The sequence below is a fragment of the Chamaea fasciata genome, unplaced genomic scaffold (assembly GCF_029207755.1).
Source record: "Chamaea fasciata isolate MVZ Bird 193981 ecotype frontalis unplaced genomic scaffold, bChaFas1.0.hap1 SCAF_3, whole genome shotgun sequence".
In the NCBI taxonomy this organism is placed as follows: Eukaryota; Metazoa; Chordata; class Aves; order Passeriformes; family Sylviidae; genus Chamaea; species Chamaea fasciata.
The window spans coordinates 111061160-111079705 of record NW_027094088.1 but is presented as its reverse complement, the minus strand read 5'-3'; the positions used below and the strand labels follow the sequence as shown (position 1 = coordinate 111079705).

At 50.5% G+C, this 18546-nt stretch overlaps 1 protein-coding gene and 1 long non-coding RNA gene across 5 annotated transcripts in view; one reads left to right on the top strand and one right to left on the bottom strand.

The window, feature by feature from the left end:
• Window positions 1–4948: 4948 nt before the first annotated feature.
• Window positions 4949–9103, bottom strand: LOC136287399 (uncharacterized). 2 transcript variants are annotated; one of them, XR_010720148.1, is made up of 3 exons: window positions 9009–9103; window positions 7819–7977; window positions 4949–5650 (listed from the first exon to the last, which is right to left on the bottom strand). It is a non-coding gene; the product is annotated as an uncharacterized lncRNA (long non-coding RNA). The 2 variants fall into 2 exon arrangements; XR_010720147.1 differs by having other exon boundaries at window positions 4949–5383.
• Window positions 9104–9177: 74 nt separating this feature from the next.
• Window positions 9178–18546, top strand: part of GATA4 (GATA binding protein 4) — a 28798-nt gene continuing 19429 nt past the window's right edge. For 2 of the 3 annotated variants that reach the window (XM_066180107.1, XM_066180106.1), the window contains exon 1: window positions 9326–10059. In XM_066180107.1, coding sequence (XP_066036204.1) covers window positions 9534–10059 — 526 coding nt within the window. In that variant the 5' untranslated portion in view covers window positions 9326–9533. The other variant, XM_066180108.1, reaches the window with a different exon arrangement.

The following is an 18546-nucleotide window of genomic DNA, read 5'->3' as shown; positions in this document are numbered from 1 at the left end:
CAACTCCACTTCTCTCTGGTAACACTGGTGCATCAAAAATCTTACACCAGTGATGTTTTTCTTTACAAACCCCAAAGAGTAGAAGAAGAAGAAGGAGAAGGGTATTCCTGATGGTAGAAGGAAACTGGGATCTTTATTTGTTCAGCCATGAGAATCTCAGTGGCGTAGTCTGAATTCCTGCTGCCCTGAGTGAGTCCAGGGAAGGCTGCAATGTTCACTTGGCTGGAGAACAGCAGTGCAAGGGGGATTTTGGTGGGATATTTCTAGAAAAGTGGGTGGATGTTAACTAAGAAATGAAAAAAAATCCCATGTTGCCACCTCAGCTCCAGAAATTATTGTGTTGATGGCATGGAAATTAAATATAAACCCAAGGAACTCTGGTAGCACTCAACAGAACCATGGAATTGCTTAGGTCAGAAAAGGCCTCTGAGATCACTGAGTCCAACCATTCCCCCAAAACTGCCAAGGCCACCACTGAACCCTGTCCCAAAATTCCACACCCACACATCTTTTAAATCCCCTCAGGGATGGGGATGCCACCACTAGCAGCCATCCCAGAGTTGGGCAATCCTTTGGGTCCTCCTTTCTTTTGCAAAACTGAGGCCAGGGGATCTGGGAGAGGCTGAGTTCCAGCCCAGTGTCTGAAGTTCAGGGAATTCATGTTTTTAAGGGAATTCAACCATTTGTAGATCTAGGTGAAGAGAGGAAGATTCCCAGAAATTCCCATCTGCCCCCAGTGTCTCTTGCTGGAGGACATTGCCAGCGCCAGATCGCAAGTCCACCCTGCAGCGGGGACGATTCTTCCTTTTTGGAAAAGACCAGACATTTTTTCACCTTTTTTTTTTCCCCCCCAAGTTTTTCTTTTTAAAACTGTCAATATTTTGTGGGGTTTTTGACTGGCACCTTGTCCAAGGTCAAACCATCCTCCTGCATTACCACTCAGTCCTGCCAGCACCACCTGCACACGAAACCCTGCTCATCCTTTGCTCGTGTGACTGCATTTCACATGGGTTTGGGCTTGGAAGTTCAGTGCTTGGACTTTTTGGTGCATGAAGAACTATTTTGGCTTCGTGGCTTTACTTTTATGTGAAATTTACCTATTTTCTTTTTTTGCTTTCCCCTCCAGAATAAATGGATTAATTCAATTTAGAGAATTGAGAGAAAGAAGCAAATTTTTTCAGCCCAGAAGGAACTCAGCCACAAAACCTTTGCCTTTACCCTGCATCTGCCAACCAGGGGCGAAGGATTTGGGTCAGGATTGGCTTTTTTTCTTTTTTACTTTTTTTTTTTCTTTTTTTTTTTTCATCGCCACATCCAACCTCGGCGCTGCGTCTCCCCGCACCCGGTGCGCGACGCTCGGAGGGAGCGCAGGGGCATCGCCTCGGGGGTCCGGCCCTGCAGCCCTTCCCTTTCCCGGCGGCGGCGGGGCTGCCCGGGGCACTGACCCCAGCGCCGGGGAGTCTGGAGCGGAGCCGGCGGCCGCCGCTCGCCGCCGTCAGCCCACACCTCATCAATAGGGGCTGACAGCCCCGGCCCCGCCGCCCCGACGGCACCGCCGCCGGCACGGCACGGCTTGGCACGGCCCGGAGAGCGGGCTGCAAGCAGAGAGAGCCCCGAAGGTTGGGGTTGGAGGCAACGCCATCCATCCGGGATGTATCTGGGGTGCGGAGAACCCCACGCGGGTTAGGCTGCAGGTAACGCCGCAGGAATCCCGGCATTCCCGCAGGCAGCAGCCCCGTGGGTCCGGGATAGACGCAGCATCGTTGTGAGGGGCTACGAACATCCCAGTGGGACAGTCTGAAGGGGTCAAGGGGGCTGGAAGGGGGTACAGGGGTGCAGGGGACCCCGCAGTGACAGATGAGGACACACAGTGAGTGGTACAGGCGAGCAGGACGGAAAGACACGTTGGTGACACAAGGTATAGACACATGGATAAATATACAGATAAATAAATCGATATTCTGGTTAAGTAGATTGGCACAAAAAAGCAAATAAGACACTGGAATGAGTAGGGAGTTACAGACATGTATGGACATAGGGATAGATGGCTAGATGATGGCTAGATGGATATACGGCTAGATGATGGATAAATGGAGATATGGATAGATGATGGATAAATTGATAGATGGATAGACGATGGGTAGATGGATATATACCTAGATGAGGGATATAGGGATATATGGCTAGATGTATGTAGATGGATATACGGCTAATGATGGGAAAATGAATATATGGATAGATAATGGATATAGCGATATATAGATGATGGATATAGGGATATATGGCTAGATTATGGATAAATGGACACATGGCTAGATGATGGGTAGATGGATATATGGCTAGATGATGGATTCATGGATATATAGATAGATGATGGATATAGGGATATACAGATGAGGGATATAGGGGTATATGGCTACGTGATGGATAAATGAATATATGGCTAAGTGATGGATAAATGGATACACGGATAGATGACGGGTGGTGATACTGACTGAGGTTCCACATTCCCAGGGCTCCAGCCCAGGCAGTTCCAGGCAGGGCAGCCTTGCCCGCCTGATGCGCGAGGCTTTTCCAGCCTCACCGGGAACGGGAAGGGGTTTTCCATCAGCGCTGCTGCTCCTACCAGACACGAGCGGCTCTGCCGGGGCCGGTCAGTGCCCGGCAGCCGGGATGTCACAGCAGGTGTGTTCCACACGGGTGGTTTCAGTGTCACTGCGTCAACGGGCGGTGACAATGATGACAGCAGAACCACACGTGTGCAGGGCGCTGCGAGTGGGCGACAGGAGCCCGGCTGCTGACGCTCCCCCTTCATCTCCAGCGGGTTCCCCCTCACCGCAGGGGGTGTTCGCCCACTCGTCCCCGTGCTGCTGGCCCCGGGGCACACCCCATCCACAGGTGACGTGTGTCCATAGATGCCGCGCAGACCTTTGTCACACAGCCGAGGCACAGCCCCCGTCCCCCGGGGGAAGGTCCCTCTGAGCTGGGCTTTCACGTCTCCTCACCAATCCAAAGAATCCCAGCCCGGGAAATTCAGAGCCCTGACGTTTTAGGCTCAATTTACTCGATTTTGGCAGTAAAGCTGACAGGAATGCAGCGCACTGATCCACGCTGTATTTTCAGTGTTCTCTGGGACACATCTGTCCCTCCCAAGCCCAGACAGTGGCACAGACATCACAGATCCCGTGCTTTCCGTTTGGTAGAGACCCCCGTTTCCTAAAAATCCCCGTTCCAGGTGGGTTTTGGATTTTGCCTGTCCCCAGACTGCCACGGCACTGACCCTCACTTCTCAGCCTCTCCCTTCCTGATGCATCAGAGCACGGATCGCTGCTCCACGCACCTCTGCACCCCATGGGTTTGTCCCTAGGGAAGTCACTTGTACTTATTTCCACCGGGAGTAAAAAAAAAAAAAAAAAAAAAAAAAAAAAAAAAAAAAAAGGGGGGGGGGAGAACAAGAAAAAGCAATAATATAATATTTGGGGGTAGAGGGGGTGGTCAGAAAGGCTTTAGAAATTCCCCTGAAGCTCCGCTGAGCCGTGATGCTGCTTGGCCGCCCTTCTGCCGCGAGCAGTACCTGGCTTTTGGGATGGGGGCGGACGCGAGGGTTTGGTGGCATTTTAGGACCACTGCCGTCCTGTAAACAGATGTGACGTTTGTTTGGGAAAGCACCTCCGAAAGGCGTGACAAGAGCCTTTGGCTGAGCCGGGGCGGGGGTGGCAGCCACAGCAGGATCCCCTGCGGGCGGCTCACGGTCCCTCTGTGCGGCTGTGGTGGCGGGGGGGGATTGGCCCACTGTCCCTTCCAGCTGTGTTCCCCACAGTGTCCCGTGGGTTTTCCTTGCGCTGGGGTGTCCTGAGACGTGTCTGTGGGCGGGGGGGGGGGGGGGGGGGGGGGGGTGTCCCAGAGCGGGGACTCCAAGGCTCCCCGGTGAGGAGGGTCCAGGATCTGTCCCCCAGGAGGACCGGGAGGGTTCAAAGCTCCGGGAAGGGTTGGCGTTCGGGATTTCCCCGCTTTTTCTGGACCAGGGGAAGGCTGAAGTGGCAGGGCAGCACCCCCCTGTGCATCCCCGAACTCCCAGACGGGTGGGAAGGGGGCGGGAGGAGGCGATGCCGACCCGAGACGTCTCCTGGCTCGCAGGGAGCCTCGTCCCTCACTCCCTACCATTCCCCATTCCCAAACCACCCCGGCCCTGCCGCGCTGCCCCAAAAAATCGGGGGTGCAGCCGTGCCGTGCCCTCGGCTTGAGATCCCCCGTCCCCTCCCCAGTTGGACCGGCTGCTCTAACACAAGGAAGGGACAGCCTAGAGATCCGCATAAATAGATACCTATAGATAGGTACCTATAGATAGGTGCCTATAACTGATCCATACCGCCCGCAGATGCCAGTCAGCCGAAGGCATCGGATTTTTTTTTTCAGCAGATTTCTCCCCTCTCTGCTGTTCTGGGGTGGCCGATCCCCTCCCACAGTCTGCAACTATCAGATTCCCCCCAGCCCCCTCCTCCAGACCCTGCCCGGATGCAGCCTAAGCAAGGAATAAATGTAAAAAGTTAACGCAATACTAATAAAAACTCCAAGTACTCCCAAATGCCCAAAACGCCGCAGTTGACGGCCGCATTTATCCCTTTTGCCCTGCTAAACTCACATTCGCCCCGCTGATTTTTTCTCCCTATTTTTAACCATTTTTCTTCATGATTTTTTAAAAATGCAACTTTTAGCACAGATAAAAATTTAGATTAACTTTCTCCCCTCTTCCTCTCCAGCCCCCTCCCCCCCTCCTCCCCAGCTCCTGAAGTGTTTTTGAGTGATTTTTGGGGTTTTTTTGCGGGGGGAGGATTTTTTTTTCTTTTTCCCCCGTGCATCAACACCCGGAGCTTTAACTCGAAAACCACCACGGAACTAAGTTCGATACGGGGAGGAAAAAAAAGCGCAAAAAAAACCCCCCTTAAAAACAGGCATCGTATCATTTATTTTTTTTTTTCTGCCTGGGGCAGAACTGGAGGCTGGAAAGGAGAGAGGCAAGATCAAAGTTTGTTCCCCTGGGTTATTTTCACACAGATTTCGTTATTCGCAAGAAAATAAAAAAGCTCCACAGCGTGCAGAACAGAGTTTTGGGTTTGGTTTGGGAACTCTTTTGTCGCATCGCTTTGTTGTGTCCCATTTGCCTTTTCCAGGAGAAATTGTGTCCTAAATCCATCCTCTCCGTGCCGGCTGTTGGGTCACGCTAGGCTGGGCTCGGTGCGGTTCCTCACCTCTCCGATTTTCGGGATGTGCGTCCTTGCGATTCCCGGCTCCACCGTTAGATAATTCCCCGCAGGAAGAGGCTGGAGCCGGCCACACTCACGCGAAACAATCCACGGGAATTGCTTTTGTACCTTTTTTTTTCCTGGAAGTAGCAAAGCCAAAACAGGTCTTTGAAATCTTCTCTGCTCCTGGTATTACTGCATGAGCGGGTTTAATCAGTCTAAATTGCTTTTTTTGTTGTTTTTGTTTTCGTTTTGTTTTTGTTTTTAAGGAAAGAGCTGCTTTTTTTTTTTTTTGTAGGAGTTCAACGAATTTTTAGGAAATCGCTGCTTTGGGAGAGAAAACCGTCAGGGATTTTGCAAAAGAAGGAAAGATGAGCGTGCCGAACCTGGCACATCTGGATAGGCAGCTGCTTTGGAGAAGAGATATAAAACGAGACATCGATATATTTAATCCTCCTGTCTTTCCCTGAGTGCTGCTAGCCCCGTGTTCATAAGCTTATTTTTATATATACATATATTCATACACATTTTTAAATATACGCATTCACATGCTAAGATATTATATATAAATTATTAAACGTTATAGTTTATATGCTATATATCTATTTTTATATATTCCATAATTTACATATATACAAAAAGATACCACAGTGTATCTTATATAAATTATTTATAAATTATTAAATTTTATTTATAAATTATAAACAATAAATCATTTCGGCATGACAGCATATCTATGTTTACATGTAAAACACATTCCTCTGAATTATAACATATATGGAGTCCCGTCCATACTTGATTTTTACATCAATCTCTAAAAAATAACACACCTTTTATTAATTACATAATTTCCCCCGTGTGCTGAAAGTACAAATATGCACAGTGACACCGTTGCTGATGTTTATTTGTTATGTATTTCTGTGCCTATAATTTTTATTTCTGTACGGGGCTATAATTAATTTAATCCCGATATTTGGGGTTATCTCCAACTGCGTTTTCCCACTTTTTAGGGTTTGGGGAGTCCCTGTGCCCCTCCTGGGTATTCCAGAATAATGTGAGGGCAGAGGATGAGGGGATCCCAAATCCCCGGGCACACATTCTCAACCCTGGAGCATGCTCCAAGTGCTCTCCTCACCTTCCATTCCCCTTCAATAAATCTCTTCCCCGATCCCCTCTTTCCCCCTACCCCGTCCCTTTCATACAGAGATTTGAAATTTTATTTCAATATTTTTATTTCCAAGCACCAAAATCCGCTGACATCCCCCCACCCCCCAATCCCCCCCTCCACAGACTTAGGGTAGGAACTGCAAATTTCCAAGGGAAAACTCCAGAGTTTGGGAAATATTAATGGTGTGAGAGTTATTCCCGGGAAACAGGGCAGTGGGACACTCCCACACCCCCCGATGTCTGGAGAGAATCTAGGGTGAAATGAACCCCTGGGTGAGGCGGGGCTGTGGATGGGGGGCTGAACTCCACGTGGGATTGGGACCCCAAATTGTGGAGGGGTGCAGCACCCCTGCTGCACTTCATTATTGACCTTTAAACCCATCGGAGTATGCAGAGACAGGAAACGGGTGTCCAAACCGGGGGGAGCACCCCCAAACTGGCTGGGATAGAGAGAAGACCAGCTGCCACCTCCCCACCCTATAATTTGGGATCACGATTTGGGGCAGAAGCACGGAAAAAATCTCCCCTGCGCAATATCGCCAACGAAAGGGGCTGACTCCAACGGGATCGGGGGACTGGGGGGGATGTCTGTACCCCACAGAAAACCCCCCTGATTTTTTCTGGGAGCCGGGCACGGGCATCCCTGGGGTGTGAGCAGGGACGCGAGGCTGCCAGGCTGGTGGGGTAGTACCCGTGGGGCTGGTTTGATTTTATTATTTTATTCCTTTTTTGCCTTTTTTTTTTTTCTTTTTCTTTTTTTTTTTTTTTCTCCACAGCCATGAAACCTGGCGCCCGGCTGATGGTGCAACAGATACCAGCCACCCCCTTACGGCCCCCCCTTTCCCTCTCATCGCCGCCCACTTCCACGTGACGTGGGAAAACCAGTCAGCGAGTGGAACTGGGCAGCCTGGCCATACTGGGGAGCCAGGAGGGGGGCAGCGCTGCCCCTAATCCCCCCCAAGGAAGCAGGAGCCGGGCATCTCTGAGCCCTCTTCCCCACAGAGAGGCGAGGGGGGTTCCTGCCCCACGTCCTCGCCCCCCTCCACCCCTGTGCCCCCCCAGCACTGAAGGTGGGTAGCGCTTCTCTGTCCGCTCCTCTTCCTCATTGTCACGCCGGGACCCCAGCGAGCCCCTTCCTAGAGGCCTCCTCAAAAGCTTCCTCCTATTGTCCCCTCGGGCTTGAAAAGTGATTTTATTTTTTTTTTCGGTTGATTTTTTTTTATTATCACCACTACTATTCGCAGGGCAAGAGGGGAACTCGCTCCTTGCTCCCCTCCTGTGAATCCTTTAGGGAATCCTGTGGAAATGCTCCGTCCTAGGCCGGTTACACACCAACCCTTCCCTGCCAGGTTGGGGGGACACAGACCTCCCTTAAAGCCCCTTTTTCCCGGCTCGCTTCCATCCTTACCCCTTCCCAACGCTGCCTCCGGCTTCTCTCCCTCTCCTCGGCCGCCTACCCGTCTCCCGCTGTCCTCCCAGGGTATCAGTCCTTATCTGCTGGTTATCTCTTCTGCTGCTAAATTCGGCCCAGCGGAGGGGTTCAGCCGGGGGAATCTGTTGGTTAAACCTAAAGCAGTCCCAAGTTATCTCTCAGGCCATAATTCCCCCCCCCTCCACCCCCACGCCCCATCCAGCCCTTCCCCCGGTGTGAGGTGGTTTTCATGGAATCCTACAATTCCAGAGTGGTTTGGGTTGGAAACGACCTAAAGGCCCATCCAGTTCCAACCCCCCTGCTGTGGGCAGGGACACCTTCCACCAGACCAGGTTGTTCCAAGCCCTGTCCAAGAGGCTGCCTCCATGATTTCCAGAGAAAACAGCACCTCGACCCATCTCACCCCCTTCCCGGACGCTCCTTGGGAAAGGGGTTTCACCTCTGACCCCTTTCCACAGGTGGGTTTTGGGGTCTTGCCATTGCAAGCCACCCACAAGGCCCCAGTGGCATCCAGAGGCCCAAACCCACTCAAAATTCCCCCAAATTTCCCCAAATTCGAAACCAACCCTACATGAGGTAACGCACCCCTTTCCCCCACCTTGTCCCACGACTCTGGGACATTCCTCTCCGTCCAGACCTACGGCATTCCCAGTCCCCAGCGGCTCACCCCGCTGTGCTTCCAGCTTCTCCCAGCTCTCCAGCAGGGAAAAATGGGGGAGAGCGATAAAAAACACCCGGGAGAGGGAGTTTTGTGGGCGCCGCATGGGGTCTGCTCCCCACTTTGGGCAGCATTAATGGGGCTGCAGTGGGTAATGTCCCCCCCTCTCCTTCCAGCTCCTTCGGTCACGCGTGGCCGGGATTTAGGGGCTGCGGACACGCGTGGGGCAGGCGCGGGGTGGGAGAGTCGAGCCATCCTTCCCCCTTTCCCTCTTTCCCCCTTACTTTTCCCTAATTTAACTCCCCCCCACCCCACCCCAGCCCTCTTCAGTCGCCTCCCGCCGCCCACATCAAACGCCGGCCCCGGGGGCCATTAGCAACTTAAAGCACTGATCGTACCTGCGGGACAAAGGTTTTTGCTCCGGGCCAGAGGAGAGAGCATCGCTGTCTCTCACCTTCCCGCCTGTGTCCCCCCCACCTCTCCTTTCACCTCCCCCCTCCTCTCTAACCTCCTTATCTCCCCGCCCGGGGGGGTCCCGGCCCGGCCGCCGCCGCATCCCGCATCCCGGCAGCATCTCCCCCTGCTCCCCCGGGGGGTGTTGGAAGGGGCGGGCGGGGGGGAGGGAGGAGGAGACTGACCGAGGGTTTTAAACAGCCCAGCCTCATGGTGGAGGGCGGGGGGGGGGGCCGGGAGGTGATGGATGGAGCCCGGTGGGAGCAGCTAAAATCCAGGCGGGAGCTAAATATCCCCTCCGGAGGGACCTGGACTTCTTGCTTGGGGTCTGGAAGAGGCGGCGGGACCTGTTGAAGGTGGGGGAAGGTGGGCGGTGGGGAAGCGCGGCGGGAGGGGGGTCCGGAGAAAAATCGCATCGCTGGTGGTGTTTTGGTTTTGACTGGAAGGCTGCGCCCACGCGAGACCTGCTGCGGGTGAAAAAAAAACCAAAAAAAGTGGAGCCGAGGGTTTTCCACGAGCTCCCCATCGCTCTGGATCGCGGGCGGGGAGCCGGCTGGGCTTTGGGGAAGCCCCGCACGAAATGTACCAGAGCTTAGCCATGGCAGCCAACCCCGGCCCTCCGGCATACGAGGGGGCAGGTGGCTTCATGCACAGCGCGGCCGCAGCATCCCCGGTCTATGTGCCCACCACGAGGGTCACCTCCATGCTCCCCAGCCTGCCCTACCTGCAGAGCACCGGCTCTTCCCAGCAAGGCAGCCCCGTCTCCAGCCACTCCATCTGGACTCAGCCCGGAGCCGAAAGCGCCGCTTACAACCCCGGATCTTCTCACCCTCCCGTGTCACCTCGGTTCTCCTTCTCCACCAGCACCCCCATCCCGGTCACCTCTTCCCGGGAAGCGGCGGCGGCTTACAGCAGCTCCTTGAACCTTTCTGCCAACGGGAGGGAGCAGTACAGCAGGGGCTTTGGCAGCTCCTATTCCAGCCCCTACCCGGCCTACATGAGCCCCGAAATGGCCACGACCTGGACTTCCTCGCCCTTCGACAGCCCCATGCTGCACAACCTGCAGAGCCGAGGGACGCCCGCGGCCGCCCGCCACGCCAACATCGGTGAGCACAGCGCTGGGAGATGGGAGGGAAGGTTTTACCCTGATACCCCCCAGATTTTGGGGCACGCACCCCTCTGTGTGTGTGCAAAGGGCAGAAGGGAGGAATTCGGAGTGTCGGGGTTGGCGCTGTCTGAGCGGCCCCTCTGGCTGGAAAACATTTGGGTTCTTATTCTTACTTATTCTGCGAAATCACTGTTCCAAAACATCCTCAAAGGCCACAGTTTTCAAAAAGTAAATGAATTTTAGGGCAGGCCTGGAGCGGCAAGGAATGGTGAGCCGAGCTCTGGAGCGAGGGCCTTCTGCTTCCTCAAATAGCTCAGAGGGGATTTAGGGGCTCTGACGGGGATGACTGTGGGGTGCAGGACCACGATGTTCCGTGGACACGCAGGCAGTCCATTCCTGAGCTGGCTTTAGGTGTAAAACCGGGAGAATTAAGAAATCAAAGCTGGGCCCATGAATTCCAAATCCTCCCTTCGGGCTGTTTTATGTTCTGGTCTTTTTAAATTTTTTTTTGAAAGGTCAGTTAGGCTACAAAAAGGGAGAGCAAAGAGAAATTTAGAGCTGAGGTGGCAGAGATAATGGAGAACGATTAAAAGAAATGCATTCACATTTATAATGCCGCTTTTTGGGGAACAACCCTGGTGTTTCAGAGTCTCCTTACCCCAAAAAACCTCACCCTGATCTCTTGTGCCAAGTCCAGTCTCAGGCTTTAATTTCATTAAATTCCTCTGGTTCCTATGATGAAGAATTGGTCCAAATGGCTTAAAATAATGCTTTTAAATTTCTTGTGGTGGAAGAGGGATAAAAGGGGAGAGAAATGCAGGCACATCTTTGCATCATGGTTTCATAAACCCTTTTTTCCTTCCCGCCTCCTCTCCGTGAAGGTATTTCTGTCGGCTTTGGGGTCGCGGTTAACAAAAAAAACACCTCAAATTTGTCTGCAGATCTATTTTACAATTGTGTTCTCTGACCCGAATTTTGGAGGGTGATTTTTCCATCGAGCCCAGCAGGATTTGCGTTGTATTTAGCATTATTTTAAGATGTTAAAAGAACAAAAGTTGGGCGTCAGTGAAGGCTTGGCCTTGCCAACATCTTGTGCTTTTCTCTAGGTGCTATAAAATTTCTCAAAACGAGGAACAGACTAAGGATAAAATTTTAGCCAATCAGACAAGGTTTTTTTGGGAAGCCAAAAGATGAGAAGGCAGATCATAGAGGAAAAAAATCAGGATGAATTAAACGATCAAATATTAATTGAATATCAGTAAGCACATTTGAATATTTGTATTTTACCATGGTTCTGTCTCTTCCTTGGGGGCAAAAAAAAAATCACCATTTTGCGGTGGTTTCAGAAGGGCTCTTAATAATAAAAATAACCTAAACCCAAAATAATGCAAATGAAGAATTGCAGTTGCAGCCATCAGCTTTTAAAGTGCCAGGGGCTGAGCACGGGGCATTGGGGGTTTTGAGCCTGGTGGTTTGTGCTGCAGCTCCGCATTCTGATGGCAAAAGATAGCGTTTTAAATAGCACTGGGAAGAAGGGGTGAGTTGAGCCAGGCCAGAAAATGGTTTTTAATGAAGGGGGAAGGAGCCGGGACTCCACGGCCAGGTCCTGACTCGAACGCCGGATTCTCGGCAGCGGGGCCGAATCCGCGGGATTCATTAGCACGGGGCTAATTACGTCTCCGCCTTGGATATGGAATAGCGCTCGCATTTTAAAACAAAAGTGCTTGGGTTTTGGTTAAAAGAAAGAAAGAAAAAAAAGATAATAATAAAACGAGCTGCCTGAGAACCGGTGCGTTTTAAACGGATTTTTGGAAGGCAGCTCCTCCGGGAAGTAGTTTAAGGTCCAGACCTGTCCCGTTCCCACTTTTCCCTGAGCCGGGATGCGGCCGCTGTCTGGTGCCTCCGTGAAGCCGAGCGATGCTTTGGGCATCCAGGGAGTTGAGTGAAGGATGTTGAGGCTGGCTGCGGGCTTCTGAGCTGGGAAAGGGTTTTATTTTAATGATTTTAAGGGTAGAAAACTCTGAAAAACTGAAGGCACTGAAAGATGTAGTGGGGGGGACACCGTTGTGGATTGCTCTCATCACAGACCCACTTTAATCCCACATCCGAGCCTGGTCAGCACCTGGGAAATCCCTGGCACGATGGAGTTGACTCCTTCTTTGCCTTTTCTTAGGGCTAAAAGTAATTTTATTCTCTGCACAGCGAGGAATCTCAAGGTGGAAACGCAATCCTTTTAAATCAAGTGGTATTTGCAGCGCTCTCATTTTCTTTTCCCAGAGAAATAACCAACAACTTCGGGTACTGCTAAACGCTTAGAACCCCTGGGATCATTAAAATTTTAATTATAGTAATTTTTTAAAAATACAGATCAAGTATAGCCAGGTATAGCTGAATATGCAGACACGAATTCACAGTCTATGCAACTGGGTATGATTTTCAACCCCCCCCCCCCCCCCGCCCCGTTTTATATAAATATACCCCTGTAACAATAAAGCAACACACAGGGAAGAGAAGATTAGTGAAAATGTACTCGAAGAAAATAACACTAAAATAAATACAGATCTTGTTTTTTCCCTAAACTGAGGAATTTTGGCTTGGGTTAAACCGTTTTATAAAGCACTGGGAAGGATGGGTAAAACACACGGGCGCGTTTGAAAAACTTTCCCTGGTGCGAGTTCAAAATGCCAAATATCGGCTTTTCAGGGTAAGTTTGGTGACTGATTTCATTACCCTGAAGAGCAGGATCAGACCCTGTGGTCGAGGCAGTGAACTTGCCCCAGGCATTGCCTGGGATGGAGTCACTGTGAATTCCCGACTTAATGAGGCATGAAAAAGGACCAGCTGCAGAATCCCCTCTCAAAAGACTTCCCCGCCAGCACCAAAAATCTCTTGAAATCGCTCCCGAAATTACCCTGGATGGGCAGTTTGGCTCTTACCCCTTCCCCAGGCAGAGGGAACGGGGATGGAGGGCGGCACGAGGGTCCGAGCGCATCCATCCCACAGCCCCTCGCTACCTCCTGGATCTTTCCAGGCTGGGGAAAGACGCTCAGATCCCAGATAGCCACCCCCGTCCCCTTTTGTTTTGCTCACAGCGGGGATTTTACTTTCGCTGTGGCATCGGGGAGGTTGCCGTGGCTGGGGATAAATCGGGGCTGTGGGCATTCCTGGTGGGTGCTTTTTAGGTTTTGGAGTTTTTTTTGTCTTTTTTTTTTTTTTTTTTTTTTTTTTTTTTTTTTTTTTTTTTTTTTTTGGCTAAATCGAAGTCAGGGCTCCTCAAACAGGCGCTGCTGGACACACAGCAACCGCATCTGGGAAGATCAAAGCCTGGAGCAGACACTGGGTTGGAAAATGTCCTTTCTGCTGCTGGTGGGGGAGAGATTGGGAACCAGATCTTAAGCTTTCCCACAGGGATGCTAAGAGATCTGCCCTGTCGCATCCCGGGGCTGACATTTCCAGTGATTCATTGGCATTTGTTACAACCCTCTGCCCTACAAGCAGCCTCTGACCTTCCCCACGCACCAAAGGACAAGGTGGCCGGTCCCTTTGGGGTGGCAGGCGATGAGGGGGCCCAGCATCGTCCTGTCCCTGATCCTGGAGGGATGGGACCTTAGGACGTAGGGATGGGGCCACAGGACAGAGAGATGTGAGTATAGGATGGCAGAAAAGGCTGTGGGACATCGGGATGGGGCTGTAGGACGTCGGGATGGGGCTGTAGGACGTGTCTGCATTTTCCGCCGTCCCCCGTTTCGCAAGCGGCCGCATTTCTCACCTCAGCCCCGCCGGCGGGGAAGGCTCGCCCAGGGCTTTGTTCCCCCCTCCGGGTTTGAATCCACCTTCTGCTCTCCCTCCTAATTTAATTGTCACCCGTCAGTCTGGGATTTGGGATGAGACCAGCAGAATCAGGGTTTCTAATCTCTGAGCAAGATCAAGCTTGAACATACAAGTGTTTATTCCCCCCCTCCAAGCCCCCAAGCAGTAGAATTTAAATTGCAAATAAATCAGTGATAATAATAAAAATAACACCACCGCGGACACTCTGTCACCCCTATTAATAACTCAGTTCCTTACTTTAAAATTGCACTGAACCACCAAGCACAACTTAAGTTGCATAGAACAGCCATGGGGTAGTATATAACATAAATGTTCACAAATTTTTGTAGAGCAGTAAAACTTAAGGCAGTGGATGGTGGTGCTTAATCTAGACTTTATTAAATCAGGATTAATTATTTTTCATCCATCCATATGCATTTCTTTACTCCTGCAACAACAACAATATCACTGCAATATTTTATTTTAAGAGGCATCTTATATTTTGCCCTCTACATAATTTTTGCCAGAAATTTTAAGGGAAAGAGGCAAAATTCTTGGAAACAGATGAGGGTTTATCAGGCAGAGTATTCCAAAAGAAACCCGTCCCAATCCTGACACCTCTGTGCTCTTCTGATGATGGGAAAACCTTGGTCTGGCCAACAGAAAAGGGCTCCCCAAAACTGATTCTTCCAAATGCAGAGGGGTATTTTGAATGGACAAACCATTTCACTCTGAAAATTTAACGATATATGGAAAAAAACACCATCAGATCACCCAACAGCAAATAAAATTCCAAGGTGGGTGAAAAAGTGGCATTTTATGTGCCTGAAGGCATGCAGCCTGTTGTTTCTCGGGGAGGATATTTGCAGGGGATATTAAAATAAAGGCGGAATTTTAAGAAAAATTCAATTTAAAAATTTGATTGTGTTGTCCCAAAACCTTCAGAAGTTTTGTTTCTCATCGGCACAGGGGTCTGGGCCGAAACTTTTGCTCCTCGAGTCCTGTGGAGCTTTGCAGGCATAGGGGGAAAAAAAGGAATGCAAATAAATCATTTTTGAGAGGTTTTATTCCCAAATCTGCACACCAGCCCCGTGTGTCCTTCCCTCCCTGCAATTTCCTTATTGAAAAGGAGGTGCAGAAATGGGATTTTCAGGGATCTTCCCGTGCTTGGTGATGCTTCTGGGGATTCATGGGGCCGAGGAAGCCGAAACGTGGGTCCTTCAAGGCTTTTGCAACCCAACTATAAAAAACTTGACAAAGAGTCTGCTCCCTCTTTGGGGCTCATTGCTGGCTGCAAAACCAGGTGGGAATCTACCTCAAGAGCTCAGTCCATAGGCTTAGAAAAGATAGTTTCGCTGCTGCTGGGAGGGAAAGGCAGAAATGTAGATCTTTGCTGAGCTGGCCGCACGTTTCGGTGACATGGGAGCCTAAAAAACGTGATTATGCTTCCAAAACCCTTCAGTTGTAATGGCCGGGTTGGGTTGTTACAGGTCTGAGTTGCTTTGGAGTGGGGAATGTGTGTAATTATGCCTGCAGGATTGCAAAAAGGGGAGATGGGAATATCTGGAAATGCCAAATATTCGCCTTGTCGGCAGGTCAGAATCCGCGCTGCCGTCTGGCAGGAAGGTGTAAATTCGCCTTTGGTGTGCAACTGAGAAACGCTGCTTAAATAACCAGGGAAATAGGTGAGAACTTGCTCTGACCTCCCAAATTAACCCAAATTATAGAAGCAAATTTCATTATAGGGTCGGATTGAGGTTTGGGGTGGTTTTTTTGGGGGGGGGGGGGGTTTTGGGGTTTTGTTTGTTTGTTTGTTTGTTTTTTTTTTAATTTTAAGAAAAACTGGTCTTTCTCCTTCTTGGGACAGAGCTCTTGCAGCTGTCTACGATCACATCCCACATTATAGCAAAATATGAAAACCTCTCCCGCCTTTCCAAGTCTTCCCCACATCATCGGTCACGGTGACCGGGCCTGAGCTGTAAATACATCTGTAATGACAAATTAAACCCAATTATCTGCCAGGCCTGAGCACGGAGGTCTTTTCACACACGGGTGCTTGCACTTGTGTGACCGCACTCGAAAATAATTCCAGCACCGTTGGCACGAGCGGCATTAGAGGCTCTTTTGAAAATGCCTGTGTTTTCAAACCTACCCCAAAAACGTTGGGGTTTTTTCCCATTTTTTCCCTTTTTTTTTTCCTTTTTTCCAGGAGCTCCTTGCTGCGGGGTGCGTTGAGTTCGCAGCATTCCCTGAGCTCCTGCACCTTTTTAAACGCTCGTGGCGCTCGGCGGTAATTTCTTTTTCAATACGATAAGCTCGGGCTGGATTTTCTCATCCCCCAAAAATAAAGAACTGGCGGGTGCTGGGTCTGCTCCAAAAGAAGAACCAGGCAGAGATTTTTCCAAGTTGGACGCAGATCTGACCCTGCCATCAGCGCTGAAATGTTTCAGCTTTGGGGTTTTGGCAAGACCTGGGTTTTAAAGCCAAATTTGGGGCAGTGTAAACTGCAAGCGAAAATAGTTTTTTCTTTTCCAAGAAGTGCCCAGTGATTAATTCTTTTCTCAATCATTTGCTGGCACAGAGGGGTTTTTTGCTTAATGAGGTGGATACCTAATTGTCGAATGACGTCTTTGCTTGGGGGGAGCAAGTTGGGTATTTCCAATGTCTTTTTGCATTCTCTTGTCTTTCTAAGGCCAAACCTGCTTGGGTTTTTAGGACCAGCCATCCCCTAAAAACCAGATTCTGTATGGACTGTGACAAAGAAAAAAATAACCTCAAAAATACCCACGTTCCTTGCTCAGGGCTGAAGCCATCCCTGATTTAAAGCACAGGGAGGTTCACTGGGAGCTGGTGCAGGATCAGGCCCATGCACATACATTCCATAGGGAAGAAACTCAGCCCATTGCAAATTACATGGGAATTTACATATGTTTTCAGCGAGGTGAAACCCCAAAATCCAGTGTGACCTTCCTTTTTTTCCAGAGAAGCAGCCACTTCATTTATATGCTGCAGCATGAAGGAATTCATATGTTTTTTTAATTATTTTTAGTCACCCCTAAAGCTTGTGAGACCCTTATCAGAGCCAGCTGGGCTCAAACCACTCACACCAGCCTTGGGAGAGACTCAGAAATTAACTCTGGGAAAGAGGAAAAGAAATAACTCCTGCAAAGCCAAAAATTAACAATTTTTCCAGCAGAGGTGGGGTGAGGGCAGCCGGATGAGGGATCCTGCAGGGCTGATCTCCCGTCTCCACCAGGGACTGGTACTGGATTGCTTCTGAATGTGGGATAACAAAATCGCTGCCTGGAAATGCTTCTTCTTAATCCCTGGGAATTAAGTTAGTGTCTGCCGGGGGAGCATTTCAGGAGAGGTCCCGTGGTGGGACGTCGCTCCCTGCTCCTGCTCTGTTTCCCAGAGCTCAGCCCTTGTCCGCTGGGCGCTGCTTCCAGCACCGTGGATTTACGGGGAGCTGGGATGGGGCTGGGTTCCCATTGCCATCAGACTCTCCTCAAAGTTTAAAACTCAGATTTGGGGGCAGAGATGAAGCAGGGAGAGGGAAGGAGACCACGCCAGTCCCTCCATGCAAGATTTTGCCAATTCTTCCTGGTTTTTCCACATGGAACTCCCTGCGTCCATAATATTTAAGCAAATTCCAGGTTGTTCTCTGACCTCGAGGGACTCTTTTGGGTCTGCAAACACTTCCAGACAGTTCAGGAGACATCTCCCTTTTGCTGGATTCCTAGCTACTCACCCCTGGCTGTTGCCAGCCCTCATGCTTTGGTGCACCTCAAATTTCCTTCAAGCTCCAGCTTCCAGAGTCCTGTTATCATATGTCAGGCTCTGCTCCTTCAGAAAGGGAAAGAACAGCTTTCCTGGACAAGGGAGAGGCTGGAAAACCCTGATTCCTTCATGCTGAAATCCTACACGAGGCAAAGAAAACCCCTAATATTTATTATTTAAACTCCTGTGAGTTTCCAAGCCAGACTCTTGGATTTGCATGCCAGGGATCCACCATTTTCAACATCCAGGGCTCGCAGTGCTGGAGCTGTAAAAAAAAAAAAAAAAAAAATTAGTGAGGCCCTGAGCCCCAGACATCAGGACTCCTCCGAATGACGTGTGGTCCCAGATGTCTGAGATTATTTTGGGAAGGGAGTGCTGGCCCCAGGGGCTGCCTGCTCGGGGGGCTGGCTGCTGGGAAGGACTCTGGGTTGGGATGTGCCTGGGTGGTGTGGAGCATGAGAGGGGCAACTGGTTTGGGGCTGGGGGTGATGTCTCTTCCTCACATTCCCCTGGGCTGGGATGATGCTCTGGATCCTGGGCATGACTTTTTCCCATGTTTCAGTCCTTCGTTACTTCCCTGGGACAGATGAGTGATGTTGTAATTTATCCTGCCCCTCTGGACATAAAAGCCTGGGCTTGAGGGTCTTTTCACTTCCCAAAATAAGTAGGACCACAAGGAGGAGGGTGAAATACCCCTTGCACCCCCTTCCCTTTGCGTCGAGCCAGGGAAGGGTCTCACTCTTGTCTCACTTCTCTTCCCAAACCCACATCCCAGTCAGGCTCTGCCACCTTCCTCCACACAAATCAATAACAACGGGTGAGCAGGTTAATTATAATCACAGAATAAACGCCGCAGTCTCAAAGTTCACCCAACTTCAGCAGCATTTCAAAACGA